At 49.2% G+C, this 19,555-nt stretch overlaps 1 protein-coding gene across 1 annotated transcript; it reads right to left on the reverse strand.

Annotated features, from left to right (window-relative positions):
- Positions 1 to 491: 491 nt before the first annotated feature.
- LOC144489025 (zinc-binding protein A33-like) lies at positions 492 to 18,869 on the reverse strand. Its single transcript, XM_078206977.1, has 6 exons — positions 18,440 to 18,869; positions 18,267 to 18,362; positions 17,940 to 18,173; positions 17,375 to 17,397; positions 16,221 to 16,336; positions 492 to 1,266 (listed from the first exon to the last, which is right to left on the reverse strand). The coding sequence occupies exons 1-6, from the start codon at positions 18,848 to 18,850 to the stop codon at positions 722 to 724; spliced, it is 1,425 nt and encodes a 474-aa protein (XP_078063103.1). The 5' UTR covers positions 18,851 to 18,869; the 3' UTR covers positions 492 to 721.
- Between the last annotated feature and the right edge of the window lie 686 nt (positions 18,870 to 19,555).

Raw genomic sequence — 19,555 nt, forward strand, 5'->3', positions numbered from 1 at the left:
CGTTCCTCTCAAACCCGCCTCCCTCACTCTGAGTGACAGGAGCTCTGACCAGTCGGCTTCCCCATTCCACGGAATCCCGCCTCCCTCACTCAGAGTGACAGCAGTTCTGGCCAATCCGTTTACGAGTTTCAGGAAACCCGCCTCTTCATCAGAATGAAAGCCGCTTTGGCCAATAGGCTTTGGCCAATCCGCTTCCCCAATCCGCAGGAGGGCCGCCCCTTCACCCTGAATGACAGGCGCTTTGACCAATCGGCTTTCAGATTCCCCAGAAACCGCTTTTCCACGCTGAGTGACGGGGGGTCTAACCAATCACCATCGAGGGATCTGTAATACCGCCGCCCTCACTCAGAGTGACAGGAGCACCGGCCAATCGGCTTCTCCGTTCCCCGAGATCCCGCCTTCCTCACTCAGAGTGACAGGAGCTCCGGCCAATCGGCTTCTCCATTCCCCGGAGCCCCGCCCCCTCACTCAGTGACGACACAAACAACATGTAGAGTTTCTGCTTCTTGGATTTAATGATGAGCTGTGGAATCTTTGAGAAAAACTGTTTCTATTCCAGTGATTCTCAGATTGTTTTGTTTGAAGAATCATTTTACAAATGTAACCATGGAGCCCCCAATGTAAATTATAATTCTATATAATAACCACAATATGAACAGGTTCCATCAGTTTACAGCTGGCAGGAGGCAGGGAGACGGTGTGAAATTATGGGATGGATCTGTTAGTGACCTTTAACCCCGCAGATTGTCAGCGGCGCCGAGTTTTTCCCGATATTCGATCCCGGACTGAAGATGGGAAAGATTCTCCCAGTGAAAGTGTGGGTGAAAGTGTGGAGATGGGACATGTTGTCCGCATTGTAAAATGACACCTGTCCACCCTCATAGTCCAGGAAAACCCCGATCTTCCGGGGATTCACACTCGGGGTGAGGGGGGTCCGTGAGGGGGAGGTGAGGGCAAAATAACCTCTTCCGGGAAACAGCTCCACAACCCAGAATCCGGACTCAGGTCTCAGGGAGATTCCCCATTTCCTGTTCACAGACTCTCGGGCCACTCCCAGATCCCACTCTGTCTCCCCCACCTCCACCTCCCAGTAATGTCTCCCTGATGTGAATCCCTCTGATCCCAGGACAAAGGGCCAGAAATCAAACCTCTCCGGGGTGGCCGGGCGCAACTGCCGTTTGTCTCCGAGTCTCACACTGGTCCGGTCCTCAGACAGGATGAGCCAGGGATTCGCTGTGTTCGGATCCAGAGTCAGAGAGGCTGGAGCTGGGGAAAGTTACAATAACACAGTCAGTGATTTAGAGAGAGGGGGTGGGGAGGGGAGAGAGTGTGAGGAGTGAGGAAGAGAGGAGAGAGGTTTGTGAGGGGGAGGGGAGAATGAGGGGTAGGGGACAGTGGGAGCAGAATGGGATGGGAACATGGAGAGAAGGGGGAAGGAAGAGAAGTGGAGAGCAGAGGGCCAGGTGAGGAAGGTGGGGAGTGAAAGTGAGATAGAGGTAGAAAGAGAAGGGATGTGGAGGGTGAAGTGGGAACAGAGAAAACAGGGCAGCAGCGAGATGGAGCAGAGGGAGCAGGAGCATAAAGAGGGAGAGTGAGAGCAGCATGAGGGAGACGGCAAGTGAGAACATGAAGGTTTGAGATGCAGTGTATGGAGAGCAATGGGGTGGCAGATATTGTGGCAGGCTGTGAGAGAACAAGGTGGAGTGTATGGGCAGAATTTAACAATCTCGTTGCGTCCATTTTGTGGTGGAAAAAAGTCATAAAATCGGGCATGATGCAACTGGCTGGAATGGTGCCCATTTTCGCACCCATTCTCGTTTTACCATTTTAAAAATTGGCACGATCGGGACTCTGCCCAAAATGAGTGAAACATAAATTTGCATATTTTGCATTCATCGCAATGTAATTAGCGAGCTTCACTCCCAATCGTCCCAGCTCACCTCCTTAACCACCTCGTTCGCTGCAGCTGGAATCAGTGAGGAAAACACCTCAAGTTTCACAGTCGCATTCAGAGAGGGTGAGCGAGGAGGTAGGTTTCTGCTTTCAAATAGCTCTGTGTTGCTGAGGGGGCATTGTTTCATTTTGACCATTTTGCGTTTTGTGTCGGGGGGGGGCTGTTGTTGTTCACAGGGTTCGACTTTGGGCTCTCAACATGGACCCAGGCCTGAGCGTTGATCTCAGGTCTTACCGCTGATTCTGGGGCCTAGAGCTGAGAGCAACAAGGACCATTGCTGGTGGGGGATGGGCTGGAAACTATCTGAAGTGGCAGTGCTGCTGCCTCAGGACGTGTAAAGCAGCGGTTTGGGGCCACGACTGCATGGATTCTGGATTTGTGTATGTGAATGGGGTCAGGGGGAGAATGAGGGCAGCTGTGTTGCTGGTGGTCCGTGGGGGCGAGGGGTGGGCAGTGTGTTGCCGCGGAACTGTTGGGGGGTAATGTGGCGAGTGTGCATTGCAGGGTGACTGGGAGGGTATGGGGAGTGTGTGTTGCTGGCGGTCTGTGGGTTGGGGAATGTGGAGTTTATGTTGCTGGGGGACTGTGGGGAGGGGGCAGAATGTGGGGATTGTGCATTGCTGGGCTCTGGGGGGGAGAATGTGGGTATTATGCGTTGCTGAGCTCTGTGGGGGTGCAAGAATGTGGAGGGTGTGTGTTGCTGGGTGTCTGTGGGTTGGGGAATGTGGGGAGTATGTGTTGCTGGGGGTCTGTGGAGGGATATGGGGAGTGTGTGTTGTTGGGGGCCTGAGGCGGGCATGAAGAGTGTGTGTTGCTGGGGGGCTGTGAGGTGGCGGGGGGTGGAATGTGGGTAGTATGCGTTGCTGGGCTGGGGGCAAGCAGAGTTCTTTAACCTCTCCAGCTGTCTCTCTCCTTTCCAAAACCCCCTCCCACTCTTCAAATGGCTCTTCCAGTGTAACCTATTGATCTTACTGTTCTTTGAGGAGGAGCAGAATGTATGTGAACATGAAAGAGCGAGTGGGAAGGGGCTGAAATGGAGAGTGGGTGGAGAATGGGGATAGAGAGTGGGAGGGAAAGATGAGTGAATGACAGGGAGAGGGAATGATTGTGGTGAAGCAGAGAGAGAGATTGTGGAAAATACCGAGGTAAGAAGGAGAGATTGATGGGGGACAATACGTGATCGCGCCGGAGCGTGGCCGCACAGGCAAGTGATCCCAGACAATTCTGTCCCTGGCTCGCTTATTCCATTTAAATTAGTATTATAATAAATTTAAATAATACATTTATCCTTGCATCTGTTCCAGGTGCAAGATTTATCGAGCCGGATACCCGGTGCTGTAAGATCGCGTGAGGTGAGAAATCGGGTGCGAACCTGACTTCTCAGCTCTCGTGATCTTACCAGCTCCCTCCGCCCATCAGCCGGTGGGGCGCAATGGTAATGTCACCCCCAAAGAGTTTACAAACAGACAGGTTTGGTTTGTGGGCAAACACTTGGCAGATGAAACATCATGTAAGAAAATGTGAAGTTATGCACATTGATAGGAAGAATTAAGAAGCTGAATATTATTTAAATGGAGAAGGACTGCAGAAAGCTGCAGCTCAAAGGGATTTCTGGGTCCTCGTGCATTGATTACAAAAAGCGAGCATGCAGGTTCAGCAGGTATTAGGAAAGACAAGTGGAATATTCGTCTTTACTTAAAATGGAATGGAGTAGAAAAATAGGGAGATCTGTACAAGGCATTCGTTCGACCACAGCCGGAATACTGTGAGCAATTCTGATCCCCTTATCGAAGGAAAGATATACTGGGATTGGAGGTAGTCCAGAGAAGGTTCACTAGATTGATTGCAGGTATGGAGAGATTTTCTTATGAGGAGAGGGTAAGTGAGTTGGACCTGTACTCATTGGAGTTTAGAAGATTGAGAGGGGACTTTATTCAGACCTACATAATTCTCAGCAGGCTTGACAGGATAGACGCTAAGGTGTTGTTTCCCCTTGTGGCAGAGTCTAGGATAAGAGGGCATCATCTCAGAGTAAGGGGTCACCCACTTAAGACAGAGGTGAGGAGAAAACACCTCTGTTCGATCAGTTATGGGAACATTAAATGGCAGAGCAGACTTGATGGGCCAACTGGCCTCCATATGTTCCCATGTCTTATGGTCTCATGATCTTATAAGGGGATAAAAATAGTAAACATTACTCCAGATATGGTCTCACTGAGGTCCAGTACCCCTGCAGGAACAATTGCATATTTTTATACCTGAGTATCCTTGCAATAAATACCAACATCCTATTTATATTCCTAATTACTTGCTGGACCTGGAGACTAACTTTTTATGATTTATGCACCGGGACATCCAGCTCCCCCTGTACCCGAGAGTTCTGCAGTTTCTTTTGGTACAATACCAGACCAGATCAGACCCCAAATTTGTTACGATCTTGGATGAGACCTTTATATTTGGTAATGTTTAGAATAGGAACAATCATGTTTTAGTTCTTGGAGCAAATTTGAAATCCCAGTTATTTACTAAGAGTATAAATCATAAGAACTCGGAGCAGGAGTCGGCAATTTAGCCTCTCGAGCTGCTCCGCCATTTAATGCAATCATGGCTAATCTCGTCTCAGCCTCAACTCCACTTTCCTGTCCCTTCAATACAACCCTTCAACCCCAAACTAATTAAAAATCTGTCCAGCTCTTCCTCAAATTCACCCAAAGTCTGGATATTCACCACGTTCTGGGGTGGGGAAGTCCACAGACTCCTGACTCTTTTCAGAGAAGTTGGGGCCGATTCTCCCAAGAATGCTGAATTGGCGAGAAAACTGGTTTAAACCACGACTGTTTGTTCAGTGCAACTTCAGACCCGAATCTCCCACACTCAGTGCATTGCCGAGATCACAACCATGAGTATCATTAAATGCTGGGGGGCGAGGCATATTCACACCAAAGAGTCTGAAATCGGCAGGATGAGCGGGAACCCGTGCATGCGCACATCTCTGGAAGATCACTGAAAAGTCCTTCCAGCACTCAGATCACTGCCCTCCAACCCCCACAGACATTGCTTGCCCAAACAGCCCCCCCACAAACATTGCTGAACCCCACAACCCCCCCACAGACATTGCTGGCCTCATTGTTGGCCTCCACAACCACCCCCGCAGACATCGCTGGACCCCAAAACCCTCCCACAGACATTGCTGGCATCATTGTTGGCCCCCACAGCCACCTGCTCACCCCCCCACCGACATCACTGGCCCCACAACCACCATAGAGACATCACTGGCCTCATCGCTGGCACCCCCCTCCCTCGCGACAGACATCGCTGCCCCCCCATCCAGACATTGCTGCCCCCCCACCCCCATTCAGACATCGCTGACCCCCCCCCCCATTCAGACATCGCTGAGCCCCCCCATACAAACATCGCTGCCCCCCATCCAGACATTGCTGCCCCCTCTGGACAGACATTGCCGCCCCTCCCCCCGTACAGACATTGCTGCCTCCTCACCCCATGCCCCACGGATCTGGATGATGCGCATACCCCATCCCTCCATCCCTTGAACATACTGACCTCACTGCTGCCCTGCAGAGAACTTGTGTTTTGCTGCCATGCACAGACCCAGCTTGCGAGCATTCCCTCTCTTGAATAGGAGTCCTGAATATTGCACCTGCCCTGAACACAGCAGCTTATCGATTAGGAGCCCTGAGTATTGCACCCCCCACCCCACCCCCCCGACCCCATCCGCCCCCACAATGGCAGCCAATCAGCACCCCGAGGGATGCATGACATTCAATTGAAAGCAGCCTTCAAAATTTCTCACAAGGATTTGTTACCAACTGGCCCTTGATTGGCCAAAGCCACTGCACCTGCACCCTCCCTCCGAGAGCTGTATATAAGCTGCAGGAATGGACACACAGCCAGTCACACCACAAAGATACATTCGAGGAAAGCAGCCCCAAGATTCGCTGAGGCTGACCAAGAGCGCCTGCTTGATGCCATGGAGGAGAGGCGTCAGCAGCTCTTCCCCAGCCAGGGACCTCGCCCAAGGGGTGCAGCCGCCACGGCATTGTGGGAGGAGGTGGCAGAAGTGATGAATGCCAGGAGCCTGACACCGTGCTCTGGCCGGCAGGGTCAGAAAAAACTGTACGACCTTCTTTGAGCAGCAAGGGTGAGTGAGCTTCCCACTTGGAACTCCACACATGCTTGGCACAGATCTCAAACCCTGCTTAGACACCTGAAGGGCATTCAACAAGGCACCCTTCCCCCAGGAACAGAATCTAACCCCTTCCCCCCACCCCTCAACGAGCACCCTTCAGTGGTGACCCTTTTCCCCGCAACTGCCAGCACAACTCCCGAGACACAGACATGCATTACACACCCTGCCTTTCAATATATTAATGTTTGCTAGACATCTTATGCTCCTACAGGAGAAAAGCATACAAAACTGCCATGTGAGGCACAGACTGGTAGTGCTGTGCCTGACCTGCAGCATCTGACCAGCGTTGAAGAGCGTGCCATGGAACTGGCAGGGGGAGATGGTTCATCCAGAATGGTGACGGACAGCCAGGTCGGCATCCAGTTTGCAAGTGAGCATAAGTGTCGCCCTCAACGTAGGTTCTCCTTGAAGTAAGTGTGATGCTGCATAGAATGTTTTACCTCCCTTCCCCTAATGTGTGTTCTTTATTGCAGTCTTGGACCCAGAGGAACCCGGCCCTTTGGGTGTTGGCGACCTCCCAAACTGCCCATGACCCCCCTGGACAACACCTCGGAGGGAGGCTTTGAAGAATCCTCTGAGGACAGCACCACTGAAACGGCACCGGCATCTACCACACAACCCACCAACACAGAGACTATCACCACAGTGGGTATGTTTAGTGTTGAGGCTTCTGGGTCACTATCTGGTGAGTACATCACAGACACTGATGCACATCCGAGGGCTCAGGCACACGGAGGTCTGCCGAAGGCGAGGATTCAGCTGTCCCCCAGCCAGATACCGAGCCTTGGGGCCAAGGCTGGTGGAAATGCATCAGGAAACACGGAGGGTTCTGGAAGGGCTGTCAGCAACCATGCTGCAACTGCAAAGCTGTTTAGGGGAGTCCAACAGAGTGCTGTTGCAGGAGGTGGTGCCGACACAGCGTGTGAACCAGGCCAACACTGCAAGGGTTGCGACCGCAGTGGAAAGTCTGGCCCAGGGGTCTGTCCTCATGGGTGACAGGGTCCAGCCTATTCTGGAGACACAGCAGGCCACGAGCAAGGGTGTTGACGGCATCCAGGAGGCACAGCTTTCCTTAGCCATGAGTGTCAGGGGCATGTGGCTGAAACTGCTGCCCATGGCTGGGACTCTCGCTGGCATTCTGGAGACACAGCAGGCCGTGCCTGTGAGCCTCGACAACTTAGCCCAGTCACAGAGGGCTACTGCTGTGGGCTCCAGAGCCTGGCTTGCTCACAGAATATTGCAGTGGAGGGGCTCCAGAGCTTGACCCAGTCTGAGAGGGCCAGGGCTGAGGGATGACAGATCATGGAGCAGAAGCACCTGAGCCTCCACGACTGGCAGAGCCAGGTGACGCCGGAGTTCCTGGAGCTCAGTCCAGCTACCCTGGCATCCCATGGAATGTCCCTGGGGCCTCTGGGCACCTCAAGGGAGGAGGAAGGCTCGAGCCATGCTGGGGCCTTCCACCCAGGAGATCCCGGACGTCCCAAGACCATCTGATTTCCCCTCTTCCTCACACCGGGGCATCTCAGGGCCAGCTAGAGGAACAGGGTGACACTGAAACAGTGTCATCTGCTAGTCAGCTGGGGCCCTCCAGGTCCCGGCCACCCAGAGGACATCTGCGAAGGGCATCACAGGGAACAGGACGTGCATCACAGCTGGACACCACCTCCAATGTGCATCCTGGAGTAGCACCAAGAAGAAGCAGGAGACCACACAAAGTTAGAAAGCTGTAGTTCACTAAGAGAGCCCAGGTGAAGGTCACCAGTAATCAGGGTTTATTCGTCACGAGCGTTAAAAGCACAATAAACTTTTATTTGCACCTCACAGCTGTGAGTAATGTGTCTCTACTTCCGCCCCCCCCTCCGCCCCAAAGTGCTGAGTGGTCCCCATTCCTTTGCATGGAGGTGCTGTCTGTTGCGCCTTGGAGACTCAGCCACATGTTAGAGAGTGCCTGCCGTACCTTCCCCAACATCCACCAGACTCTTGGTGCAAGGTGCTTGCACACCTGGTACCTCAGGGAAGGGGCGGCCACCCGCTCCCTGTGGATGTGAAGATGACGGATGTCTTGAATTTTTCACTACTGGCTCATTTCAGGCACCCAGTGGTGGCCTCGTTGGGATCTCCCAGGCCTCCGTGCACAGATGTGTGCGGCAGGTCATTGATGTCCTGTTTGTCCGGACAGGGCAGTACATAAACTTCGATATGGGCCTTGCAGAGCAGGAGGCCCGGGCTCTGGGCTTCACTGCCATTGCTGGGATTGCCAATGTCCAGAGAGCAGCAGAGCAGCACCCCACCCCCCCCTCCCCAACACCAATTGTCCAACAAACATGTGTCCCCAACCCTTACAGCTACATGGGCCAGGGTGGCAGCGTGCATTCGGAGTACAGGTTAGGAATCAGACTTGAGTGGCACCAGAGAGAGCATCCCAGTGTGCACAACAGCGAGTTATCATCATCCTCCAGCCTTCAACCAAGACTTGCAACCATTGCCAGCCCAGGCACATTAACAGGTTTGGATGTTTCTGGGGGATAGGGTGGTGGGATGAGAGAGTCTGGGGAAGGGTGATGTTGTGGTTTGAGGGACCAGGTCGATTTGGAGGGGAAACAGCGGCTGCACTTGCTCCTGGGGTGTGGTGGATGTGTGGTGGTTGCAGCCCCCTCACTGCACAGCACCAGCTCGGTGAAGCGGGCTGTAATCAAGGCGTCTCTCGCTGCCCTTCCCTGCCGGACACCTGCCATCGCCGCCCGCCCTCTTTCCTCCGGCTCCTGATATGGTGGGACGTCCACCTCACCCCCCTCGCCGCTCCTCCTCCTCCTCTTCCTCCTCCTGCTCCAGCTGGTCTCCCTGCTGCTGGGCGATGTTGTGCAGCAGGCAGCAGACAATTATAATGTGTGAGGCACACACAGGGTCAGACTGGAGGCCCCCCCATAACGGTCCAAGCAGCGGCACCACATTTTCAGCAGGATGATGCACCGCTCTACGATGGACCGGGTGCTGCATGGGCCTCACTGTAGCGGGTCTCCGCCTCGGTCTCGGGCCTCCGCACAGGCATCATCAGCCATGACCTTAGCGGGGAACCTTTGTTGCCCAATAGCCATCCCGGTAACCTGGGTTGGTCTTCAAAGAGGCCAGGGATGTCCAACTGCCTGAGGACAAATCTGTCATGGACACTCCCTGGATGGCGTGCATCGACCTGCATGGTCCTCATTAGATGGTCACATATGATTGAGGGAGTGGAACGCTTTCCTGTTCACAAATTGCTGCAGCCTTGCATGTGGGGCCTGCAAGGGGATGTGTGTCCCGTCCACTGCTCCCTGGACATTGGGAATCCCAGTAATGACAGCAAAGCCTCGAACCCGGGCCTCCTGCTGTGCACAGCCCACATTGAAGTTTATGTACTGCCCTGCCCGGGCAAACAGGGCATCAGTGACCTGTTGCACACATCTGTGTACGGAGGCCTGGGAGATCCCAACGAGGCCACCACTGCGTGCCTGAAATGAGCCAGAAGTGAAAAATTCAAGGCATCTGTTACCTTCACGTCCACAGGCAGTGGGTGGACGCCCCTTCCCTGAGGTGCCAGGTGTGGAAGCACCTCACAAATGTGCCGCAGCGGGCAACAGCACATCTCCTCCGAAAGGGCCTCGAATGAATTGCAGGGCCTCTACCTCCTTGTCCTCGGCACCCTCCGCCTTCTGTTCGCCCTTTTGGGAGCCTGCTCACCCACCTCCCAACCCTCAGTGGCAGCCCCCTGCCCTCCTTCCGATGGGACTGGTAGTGGCTGCTCTTGCGGTGGTCTCCACACCGGCCACCTCCTGAGCCACCTCCTCCTCCTCCGCCGCCACCTAATGGCCAGCTGCAAATCAATCAGTCTGAGATCCATCTGCACACTGGGGTTTGGAAAGAGCATAAAATGACGGATTAATGTCATTGGCTCCATAGGCCCAGCAACACCCCAATCCCTCATTTGGGGCAGTTCACTAACTTGTGGGTGCTGGCAACACCACACAATCCATGGTGCCATGCGTGACCCAATTTGGTTGTGTGAGATTTCCATCATGACAATTGCTGGCACAGATTAAGCAGGTCGGTGTGCAGCCGTGGGCACTGCGCACCCTTGTGCCATTGCCATGTGTGCAACTGCAGCATCCGTTACAGGCATGTGTTGCTGGTCTGTGTCACAGGGAAGGGACAGACTGCAAATCATTAGCTGATGGGTGCCCAGTGACAGCAGATTCCATGCAGTCCATGTCTGAACCTCGGCACCTCGGCCTGGAGCAGCAACTGCTTCATCTGGTTAGACCTTAGTCAGCACAAGGTGAACTCCTGTCCCAACCCGGAACCCCAGCACTCAGTGTAGTCCCTGACCACACCCCGCGGCAAGACAATGCCACTGCACAGTGCCCTGGAGGGGAAGGCTGATCAGAATTCCTTCAGGGACCCGCACCCACTGAGCTACAGCCCTGCCCTGGAAGGGAAGGCTGAGCAGGACTCCTTCAGGGATCCTCGCCCACAGAGTTCTGAGAAAGTAGAAGCCCCCTGCCCCCCGCAACCCAGATGTCACTGGTCCACAGGCCAGCACCTGAAGACAGCAGGAGGAAGCCCACCAAGCATCTCCAGGGCCTGCCTACAACATCCCCCCACTCTGCTCACAGCATTTCCCTCCTCACACCAGTTCAAGGCTGCTGCATCAGGTTGAGACTTTTATATATCTACTCTGATTCGTGTCAAAGTGACATCATACCAAAGAGGTGGGAGGCGTTAACGTGGGCGGAGATTGTCGTGTCGATCCTGATAATGTCACGCTAAAGTACGGTAATGATGCAAATCAGCGGCACGCCGGTTTTCAGCGCGGTCCTGGTCTCCGGTTGGGAGGTTGGGGGACCCGCGAAATGGCCGCCACGTGCATCTCACGACCCGACCCTCCAAAAAACATGTCTGTTGCAATGGGAGAATCGCCTCTGTATTTTCTCCTCTTCTGTGTTTTAAATCTGCCACCCCATATCTTAAAATGATCACTTTTTGTTTTAAATTGCCCCACAAAAGGAAACATCTGCTCTAAGTCTGCTTTGTCAATGCCCCTTAGCATCCTGTACACCTCAATTAGATCTCCTCACATTTTCTCAGCTCCAGAGAGTATAGGCTTAAACTGGCAAACCTCTCTTCACAAGACAAACCCTTCATCTCCAGCTAGTGAACCTTCTCTGAACCACCTCCAATGCAACTACATCCCTCCTCAAGGAAGGGGATGAAAACTGTACACAATATTCTCAGTGCGGTCTCACAAATGCTTTGCACAACAGCAGCAACACTTCACTACTTTTATGTTTTATCCCTTTAACAATCAATATGAATATTCCATTTGCTTTCCTTATTACCTGCTATACCTGCATCCTAGTTTTTTTTTGCAATTCATGCATGAGGTCACTAATAATTTGCCCTTTGTATTTTTCCGACGAAAATGGTAGTTGAAAGCTCTGGAACCAGGAGCCATAATCTAAAAATTAGGACCAAGTTGTTCAGGAGAGATGTGAGAAAACAATTCCACATGTAGAGAGTGGTGGAGGTTTGGAACCCTCTTCCTCAAACAGTGGTGGATGCTGGTTCAATTGTTAAGTTTAATCCCTGCAGTGCAGAAGGAGGCCATTTGGCCCATCAAGTCTGCACCAACAACTATCCCTGTAACCCTACGTATCTACCCTGCTAATCTCCCTGACACTGAGAGACAATTTAACATGGCCAATCCACCTCGCCCACACATCTTTGGAGTGTGGGAGGAAACCACAACTCCCGGAGGAAACCCACATAGACACAGGGAGAATGTGCAAATTCCTCACAGACAGTGACCCGAGGCCATAATTGAACCTGGGTCCCTGCGGCTGTGAGGCAGCGATGCTAACTACTGTGCTACCGTGCCATCCTACTTGAAGTCTGAGATACATTTATTGAGCAGGGGTATCAAGGTATATGGGCTTAGGGCAGGTACATGGAGGTCGGCCACAGATCAGCCATGATCTTATTGAATGGCGGAGCGAGTTTGAGGGGATGAATGGCCTCCTCGTATTCCTATGTTCCTATGTTCCTTTTCCTTGGTGATGAGGATAGTTCCAAGTTGCTCCCTTTCTATGACCTCTGCATTTGCTGTTGCTATTGGGATGTGCTCCTGTCCCCCATCGTGAAAACTGAGGTAAAACATTGATTTAGGATCTCAGCCATTTCTGTGTTTCCCAGCATTAACTTCCCAGCCTCATTTTCCAAGATACCAACATTCTCTTCCGCTTTACATCCTTATAGAGGCTTTTGCTGTCCCTTTTTATATTTTGCACTTTCATAATTTTATCTGTGCTCTCTGTATCTGTTTTTTAGTGACCCTTTGTTGATCGTTAGAAGTTTCCCAATCTTCCAGTGTGCCACTGGCCTTTGCGATAGGTAACGTCATAAGATTCCCTAATTTGAGAGAAACACAATCATTTTAGAGGTGGCACAGTAGTAAGCACTGCTGCCTCACAGCTCCAGGGATCCTGGTTCCAATTCGGCCTTGAGCGTCAGTGTGGAGTTTGTGCGCTCTCCCCATTTCACTGGGTGCTCCAGTTTTTACGCAAAGACCAAAGATGTGCAAGTTAGGTGGATTGGCCATGGTTGATTGCCCCTTCGTTTGTGTGTGAGTGTATGCCCTGTGATAGACTGGTGTCCTGTTCTGGGTGTACTGTATTTGATGCCCAATGCCTTGTGGGATAGAGTCTGATTCCCCGCGATCCTGAATTAGAATAAGCGGTGAAGTGAAGAATATTTTTACTGTTCAAGAGTCAAACAGTAATACTATATAACTTATACTCTAAAATAAATAATTAACATGAGGAAAGCATGAATCTGTGGTCACACACACCACAAACTTCATATTAAATTAAATGACCAAGGCAGAACACACAAACATTCTCAATAATCCACCCAAATGTCAATGATCACCATCAAAAATCTCCCATAAATAATAGATGATAAATGGACTGGTATTAATGAGGAACTGCAAAATTCTTACTCTTATCTTGCTTGTAACACTAATAGTAGAGAAAATAATGGGATTTAAAGTAGATAATTCTCTCAGGCTTCAGATGCTGAAAGAGGTGAGTGAAGAGAAAATAGATGCATTGGTGGTCATCTTTCAAAATTCTACAGACTCTGGAATTGTTCCTGCAGATTGGAAGGTGTAAATGTAACCCAATGTTTAAGAGAGGAGGGAGAGAGAATCTGGGCAATGACAGATTCAATCGCCTGACATCAGTCGGAGACAAAATGCAAGAATCTTTAACAAAGAATGTGGTAGAAAATAATGGTAAATTTGGGCAGAGTCAAGATGGAGTTATGAAAGGGAATCGACTGCAGAAGTTGGACATTTGGCCCTTTAAGCACTGACTCTGACAGAATATCTTCCCCAGGCCTCTCTCCGCAACCCAAAACACTTCCCATTGCTAATCCATCTAACCAACACATCCTGGGACACTAAAGGGCATTTTTTTTAACATGGCCAATCTACTAGCCTGCACATCTTTAGACTGTGGGAGGAAATCCGCACAGACACGGGGAGAATGTACAAACTCCACACAGACAGTTACTCAAGGCCGGAATTAAACCCGGGTTCTTGGTGCTGTGAGTCAGCAGTGCTTGCCACTGTGCCACTGTGCAAGATGCAACTAGCAGAATAGTGAAGGTAAAGATGGTGGATGCAGAATATTTAGATTTTCAGAAAGATTTTGATTAAGACCACGCAAAAGATGAGTGAACAATTTAGTGCACTAGAAATTTGATGGAATAATAACAGATAAATGGACAGAAAACGTGAGAGTAGGAATCAATTGGTGTTTCCTTTAAACAGTGCTCATGTTCTGGTGTTTCCAATGCTCTGTATAAATAAAGCATCACCTCTATACCTGCTGCAGATCATTCAATCTGACTGTGAACACTCAGGACAAAACAGGAATTCTATCCTGGAACAGGCGGACCTGCCTGGCCTTGATTCGGTGTATCTGTGCAGCACCCTGTCTACTGAGCTGCTAAAAATATTGTGCATCTTGGGGTCTTTTACCATTCTCATCATGAGGCTGGATGTGACATATAGTTTGCTGTCGGCACTGCTCGGTCATCCATCTGCCCTCGGTAGCAGTAACTACAATATGATTGAATTTGAATTCCAGTTTGAAAGGGAATCAGTATTTTAAACTTAAATAGGAGCAACTATCTGGCCATGAAAGCTGAGCTAGTTGCAGTGAACTGGGACCCCGGGCTTGGGGATACACTGATAGACAAGCTATGGCAGATATTTAAGAGGTGATTTAAGAATATTGAATGTAAAGAAAATCCCCAATGGGAGAACCCACCATCTGTGAAAGAAGTTCAGGAAAGCAACAAATTCCTGAAAAATGTATATCACTGCGCAAAGATGAATGGCAGGTCAGACGATTGATCAGAATATCAAGAATGGCAGAGATCAAACACCCACAATAATATAGCAGCTTCAAAATTGGTATCCAGCGTTCCCACACTAAATATAAGGAGAAGTCTCACTGTTTGTACAAACTGGAGGCATTTGGCATACCAGGAGACTCCATACAATCTTGATCTTTGATTGAATGGTGATGCCCCACCTTGAGGAACAGTCTGTAGAATGGACTAATCACTGGTCTTAAAGGGACCACTGGAAACCCCATTGGAAACGATGTAAGGTGTTTATTTGCTCTGTTTCCTGCCCTATATACCGCAAACGACATAATCAAAACAGAAAACTCCATCATGATCACAATGCTGTTCCTGTGATCTTGTTGTTTGGAAATTGGTTTTCTCATTTTCTACATTCAAACACTGACTGTTCCTCAAAATTATTGCACTGCTTCTGAAGTATTTCGGCTCACACTGCGAGAATGAAGGCAGCTTTTGATGATTTCTTTGTGACCAGGATGTGAGTTATTTTTCTTACTGTTTCTCGCTGATCCTTTCTCTCTCTCGCCCCCGCTGTTTTTCATGAGGATTTCTTGTCCCCTGTCCCCTTTTCAGGAACCACAGAACATTTTCCCACACTGCAAACCAGTGGGAAACAGGACAGTGATATTGTTCTGAAGGTCAGCCCTCAGAATGGATTGAGCCTCTGATCAAATTCATAGAGTGAGTTCACTGGTTCAGTAACTCAATGGAATCACTCCAAAACTCAACCTTACTCAACCCAAACTGCCCTGTCACCCTCCCTATTCTAGATTTAAAGCTATACCTACTTTGATCCAGACTCTGTGACTGTGTTAAACGTGTGGATATTTATATCCTCCTTTCTGTTCTGAACCTTGAATATTTCAATAAGATCATCACAGTCCCTCCCTTATCCACTGCAGACTCACAGTTTCTGCAGTCCCTCCTCTTGATTCATGTGTCCAATTCCACCAAACAGATTATCTACCACTCATTACTTGCTCTCGAATGTCTGTATGTCTTCCTGATAAACGATGATTTTCAAAAAAATGTTTCCCAGAATGACAGGGAGACCAGTCCAGAATCCTAGAGCAATTCTATTTCACATCCTGAGATTGGTGCTCTATTCCTCTGGTTATACAGATCCCTTCACTGCTTTGACACACAATGCTGATGGCTTCAGACACTTAGTAAGAGTTTTAACAACACCAGGTTAAAGTCCAACAGGTTTCTTTGGTAGCAAATACCATTAGCTTTCGGAGCGCTGCTCATTCATCAGATGGAGTGGAAAGATGGAGTGGAAATCTGGAGAGCAGATTTCCACTCCATCTGACGAAGGAGCAGCGCTCCGAAAGCCAATGGTATTTGCTACCAAATAAACCTGTTGGACTTTAACCTGGTGTTGTTAAAACTCTTACTGTGTTCACCCCAGTCCAACGCCGGCATCTCCACATTCAGACACTTACCCAGAGGAACCTACAGAAAGATAAATATGAGTACGGGAGACTCCAGGGATTAACAAGTGGAAATGTGAGTATTTAATCTGGGATCTTAAAGCCTGTTTAGTTGCTTCACAACTGGATTGATAATCAGGAAAATTAATATGAGTTTTACCGGGAATAATGGGTTTCATCATTTCTCTCCACGCTGTGCACTGGAAAAGGTCTTTGAACTTCCCGATAGACAGGGCGGCATCAAATACTGAGAGTGCGCGCTCACCATCACTAATCCTGTAAATGTTTAAAAAAAAGATGCAAGAAAATGTCCAAAGTGAAATGATAATCTTGTTTTTTTAATTGAAAAAGAGATAACTTATAAATTCAGGAGCAGAGAGTGGAAACAGCCATGTCCTGAAAAAGGTTCAAAAACTGATAACAGCCATCACACACTGCAGGAAGTGATTAACATTCAGCCTGTCCACCTGCTGTATTATAAACAAAGTTTGTAGAACAAAGACAAAGGCTGAAAACATCCCAAAGCTGAATATCCAATTCTGCAATCCCTGGGCCCCACAACTCTCCCAGAATCCTGCTCTCCTCTACTTCCGGCACCTTGAACATCTCGGATTTTCGTCAATCCCCCATTGGGAGCTGGACCTTCAGCTGCCGAGGTCCTGAGCTCTGGAATCCCTCCCTTTTTCTCTATCTATCTATTTCTCTTTCGTCCTTTAAGACGCTCTCTGAAATCCACCTCTGTCATCCGGATTAATATTTCCTTATTTGGCTCTGTGTCAATTTACTTTATAACGCTCCTGTGAAACTCCTCAGGATATTCATTTCCAATAAAGGTGCTATATGAATACAAGTGTTTACTGTTGTGTTTGTTAAGGACACAGAGCCAGTTTGTATTTAGTGTAAAATTAGAATCCATTCCCCGTTTAACGTGAGACTTTCTCGGGTTGGTCAGGCTCCATGCAGGGACATGGGTGACCCACTCCTTGGAAACATGGACCATGCGGCTCTCTCAGGGTCAGTGGGAAGGTCACAGACACTAACAGCCAACATCGGGCAAGTGATCACTTCCGGCCTGGGAACCAGATTGTATTAATTACACTTCCCGGTTATTTATTACAATATTGTAGCAGTTATGAAAAATCACTGTAATAAAGTGGTTATTTTTAAACTCTGGTCTGTGAACAATACACCGAATTTGCATGCCCCAATGACAGACTGTTTAATGTTGTGTCAACAACCAATAAATAAATGAAAATGACACTTCACTGAGTTTATTTTAACAAACAGTGGATTTCAAGAAAGAACATGTCCTACCTTCTCTCCCGACAAGCTTCCTCCTGAAAGAAATGAATCAGGAACAGTGAGGGTGACAGTAACAGATTTCAGGATCAGTTAGACAGGCTGGTGAAATGAGCAGACTCAGAGCAGATGAGATTTCACACGGAAATGTAAAGTGATGCATTTTGGAAGGAAGATTGTGGAGAGTCAAATAAACTGGAATTGAACATCAGTCCCGCTCACAGACACAGTGACTCTCACACACCGTACATACCCACACACTCACAACATGGAACTGGAACTGGATACAATGGGAGTTCCAGGAGGAAATTAAACTTGGGAAACACAGAAATAATCACAAAGCAAGTTTGAAGATGCAGAAACTCATTCTCAGGAGGTTACAGGTATTCCCGGGAATCTGCAGACAGTGTGGGAGCCGTTGGTTCAGAGACAGCAGGAAAACCGTTCAGGAAGGGACACACAATTCTGTTCAATTCGGTTACTATTTTTCAGTAAATTCTATATTAATTCCACAGTTATCATCAGTTATTTAGTGACTGTGTGAAGTTTCCCTGAACTGAGCCGCAATGTGTTCCCTCACCTTCAGAAATATCAGCTCGTCTTTTTGCTCCATCTGTTTCTGCAACTTTGAGAGTTTCTCCTCAATAGAATTTAAATTCTCCTGAATCTCTCGAAGGTTTTTCTCCATTGGTTCGAGAATCCTCTCTTCCTCTTCCCTGAGATCTCTGAGTAAACGCTGCTCTTTCTCAGTGAGAATCTGGTGCATTTTAGCGAACTCGGATGTGATGTGGGTCTGCAGACTGCTCGACTGTTCCTGCCCAATGAAATGTGAAACATAATTACTGTCCTGTGATAAACGGAACAAAACTAACTGAAATGCCATAAAATCAGCAGAGGGAGAACTTACCCTAACTTCAGAAATCTTCCGTTTCTGTTTCAGTTCCGTTCCTCGAACCGCCGATTTCTTCTCTGTGAGAGAATCTAAGGAAGATTTCAGCTGATCCTGGGATTGGGAGAGAAAATCACAGAATGAAAGTGTTAGAGCAGGAAAATTATTATTTTCAATTATTTCCTTTTTACCTTGTAGATTTCCACGGCCTCATCGAAAGGCAGGAAGCGGTGATCTCTGTGTCCCCGCGAAACTACACAAGTGTAACAGATCAATTTCTTGTCAGTTTCACAAAACAGCTTCAGTTCTTCCTGATGTTTCTCACAGTGAAGTTTCCTTTTCTTCTCTTTCGGATTTAGCTTTATTTGTCGAGCTTTCTCGGCCAGATTCGCTAAGGCCCGATTTATCCTGAGGTTTCTTTCCGGAAACTCCTCTCTACATTCCGGGCAGGAGTTTATCCCCTTCTTTTCCCAACACTGGGTGATACAGGAGCGGCAGAAGTTGTGGTCACATTCCAGTATTACCGGATTAGTGAAGAAATCGAGACAAATGGGACAAATTGCCTCCTCGATCAAACTGTGGAGCTGCTTTCTGGAAGCCATGTTCACTCTCAGCACTTCCTGACTCAAACAGCTTTCAGTTTCGATGTTACTGCCGCACATCCTCAGTTCAGCTATTTCCCGGTAAAGTTCACTGCAACACTCAGGGAATTATTATTACAGAGTGGGCCATGTCCTCGCCACTTTCACACTGGAGATAAAAACTGGCGCGGTCTGAAGGATAACGGAGGAGAATAATTGAACCCTGTCGGGGGCGGGTTTGGCTCCTGGGAATGTTGCCAATAGAAAGAGGGAGATGGAGAGATAGAATGGGGAGAAGAGGTGGAGGCGGGCTGGGCTCCCGGGAATGTTGACAGTGGAGGGAGAGAGAGAGGGAGGGAGGGAGGGAGGGAGGAGGTTGAAATGGGCGGGATCGAGATTCCATTGAATTTTTCTCCAGTCTGATCTCGCTGCCGATTAAAACCACTCTGGTGAAACTCGGTGTGAGATCCGGATCCAGAAACTGAATTGTGTTCATCACGGCAGCCGCTCACATTCAAACATCAAGTACTCGAAATGTCAAAGAGAAATTTACACAACAGCGACAGGGAAGATATTTAGAGGGTTCGATCTGTGAAGTTTGGTTTATTTTCCAGAAAGAATAACTTGCGGTTTTATAAATATTTACGTATCCCCCCCGGGGACCGGACCCAGAGAAACATCAACTGATGACGGAGCAAAAACAGAAAATGCCGGAAAATCTGAACA

This window comes from Mustelus asterias, unplaced genomic scaffold (genome assembly GCF_964213995.1).
Source record: "Mustelus asterias unplaced genomic scaffold, sMusAst1.hap1.1 HAP1_SCAFFOLD_1935, whole genome shotgun sequence".
NCBI lineage: Eukaryota > Metazoa > Chordata > Chondrichthyes > Carcharhiniformes > Triakidae > Mustelus > Mustelus asterias.

Excerpts from the sequence above, each read along its gene's own strand:
- LOC144489025 (XM_078206977.1), bottom strand. The coding sequence starts at position 18,850 with ATGGCTTCCAGAAAGCAGCTCCACAGTTTGATCGAGGAGGCAATTTGT. Across the intron at positions 18,174-18,266 it reads GGAAGATTTCTGAAGTTAGG|GAACAGTCGAGCAGTCTGCA; the intron begins GTAAGTTCTCCC and ends TTCATTGGGCAG. Across the intron at positions 17,398-17,939 it reads ACGAGCTGATATTTCTGAAG|GAGGAAGCTTGTCGGGAGAG; the intron begins GTGAGGGAACAC and ends CATTTCTTTCAG.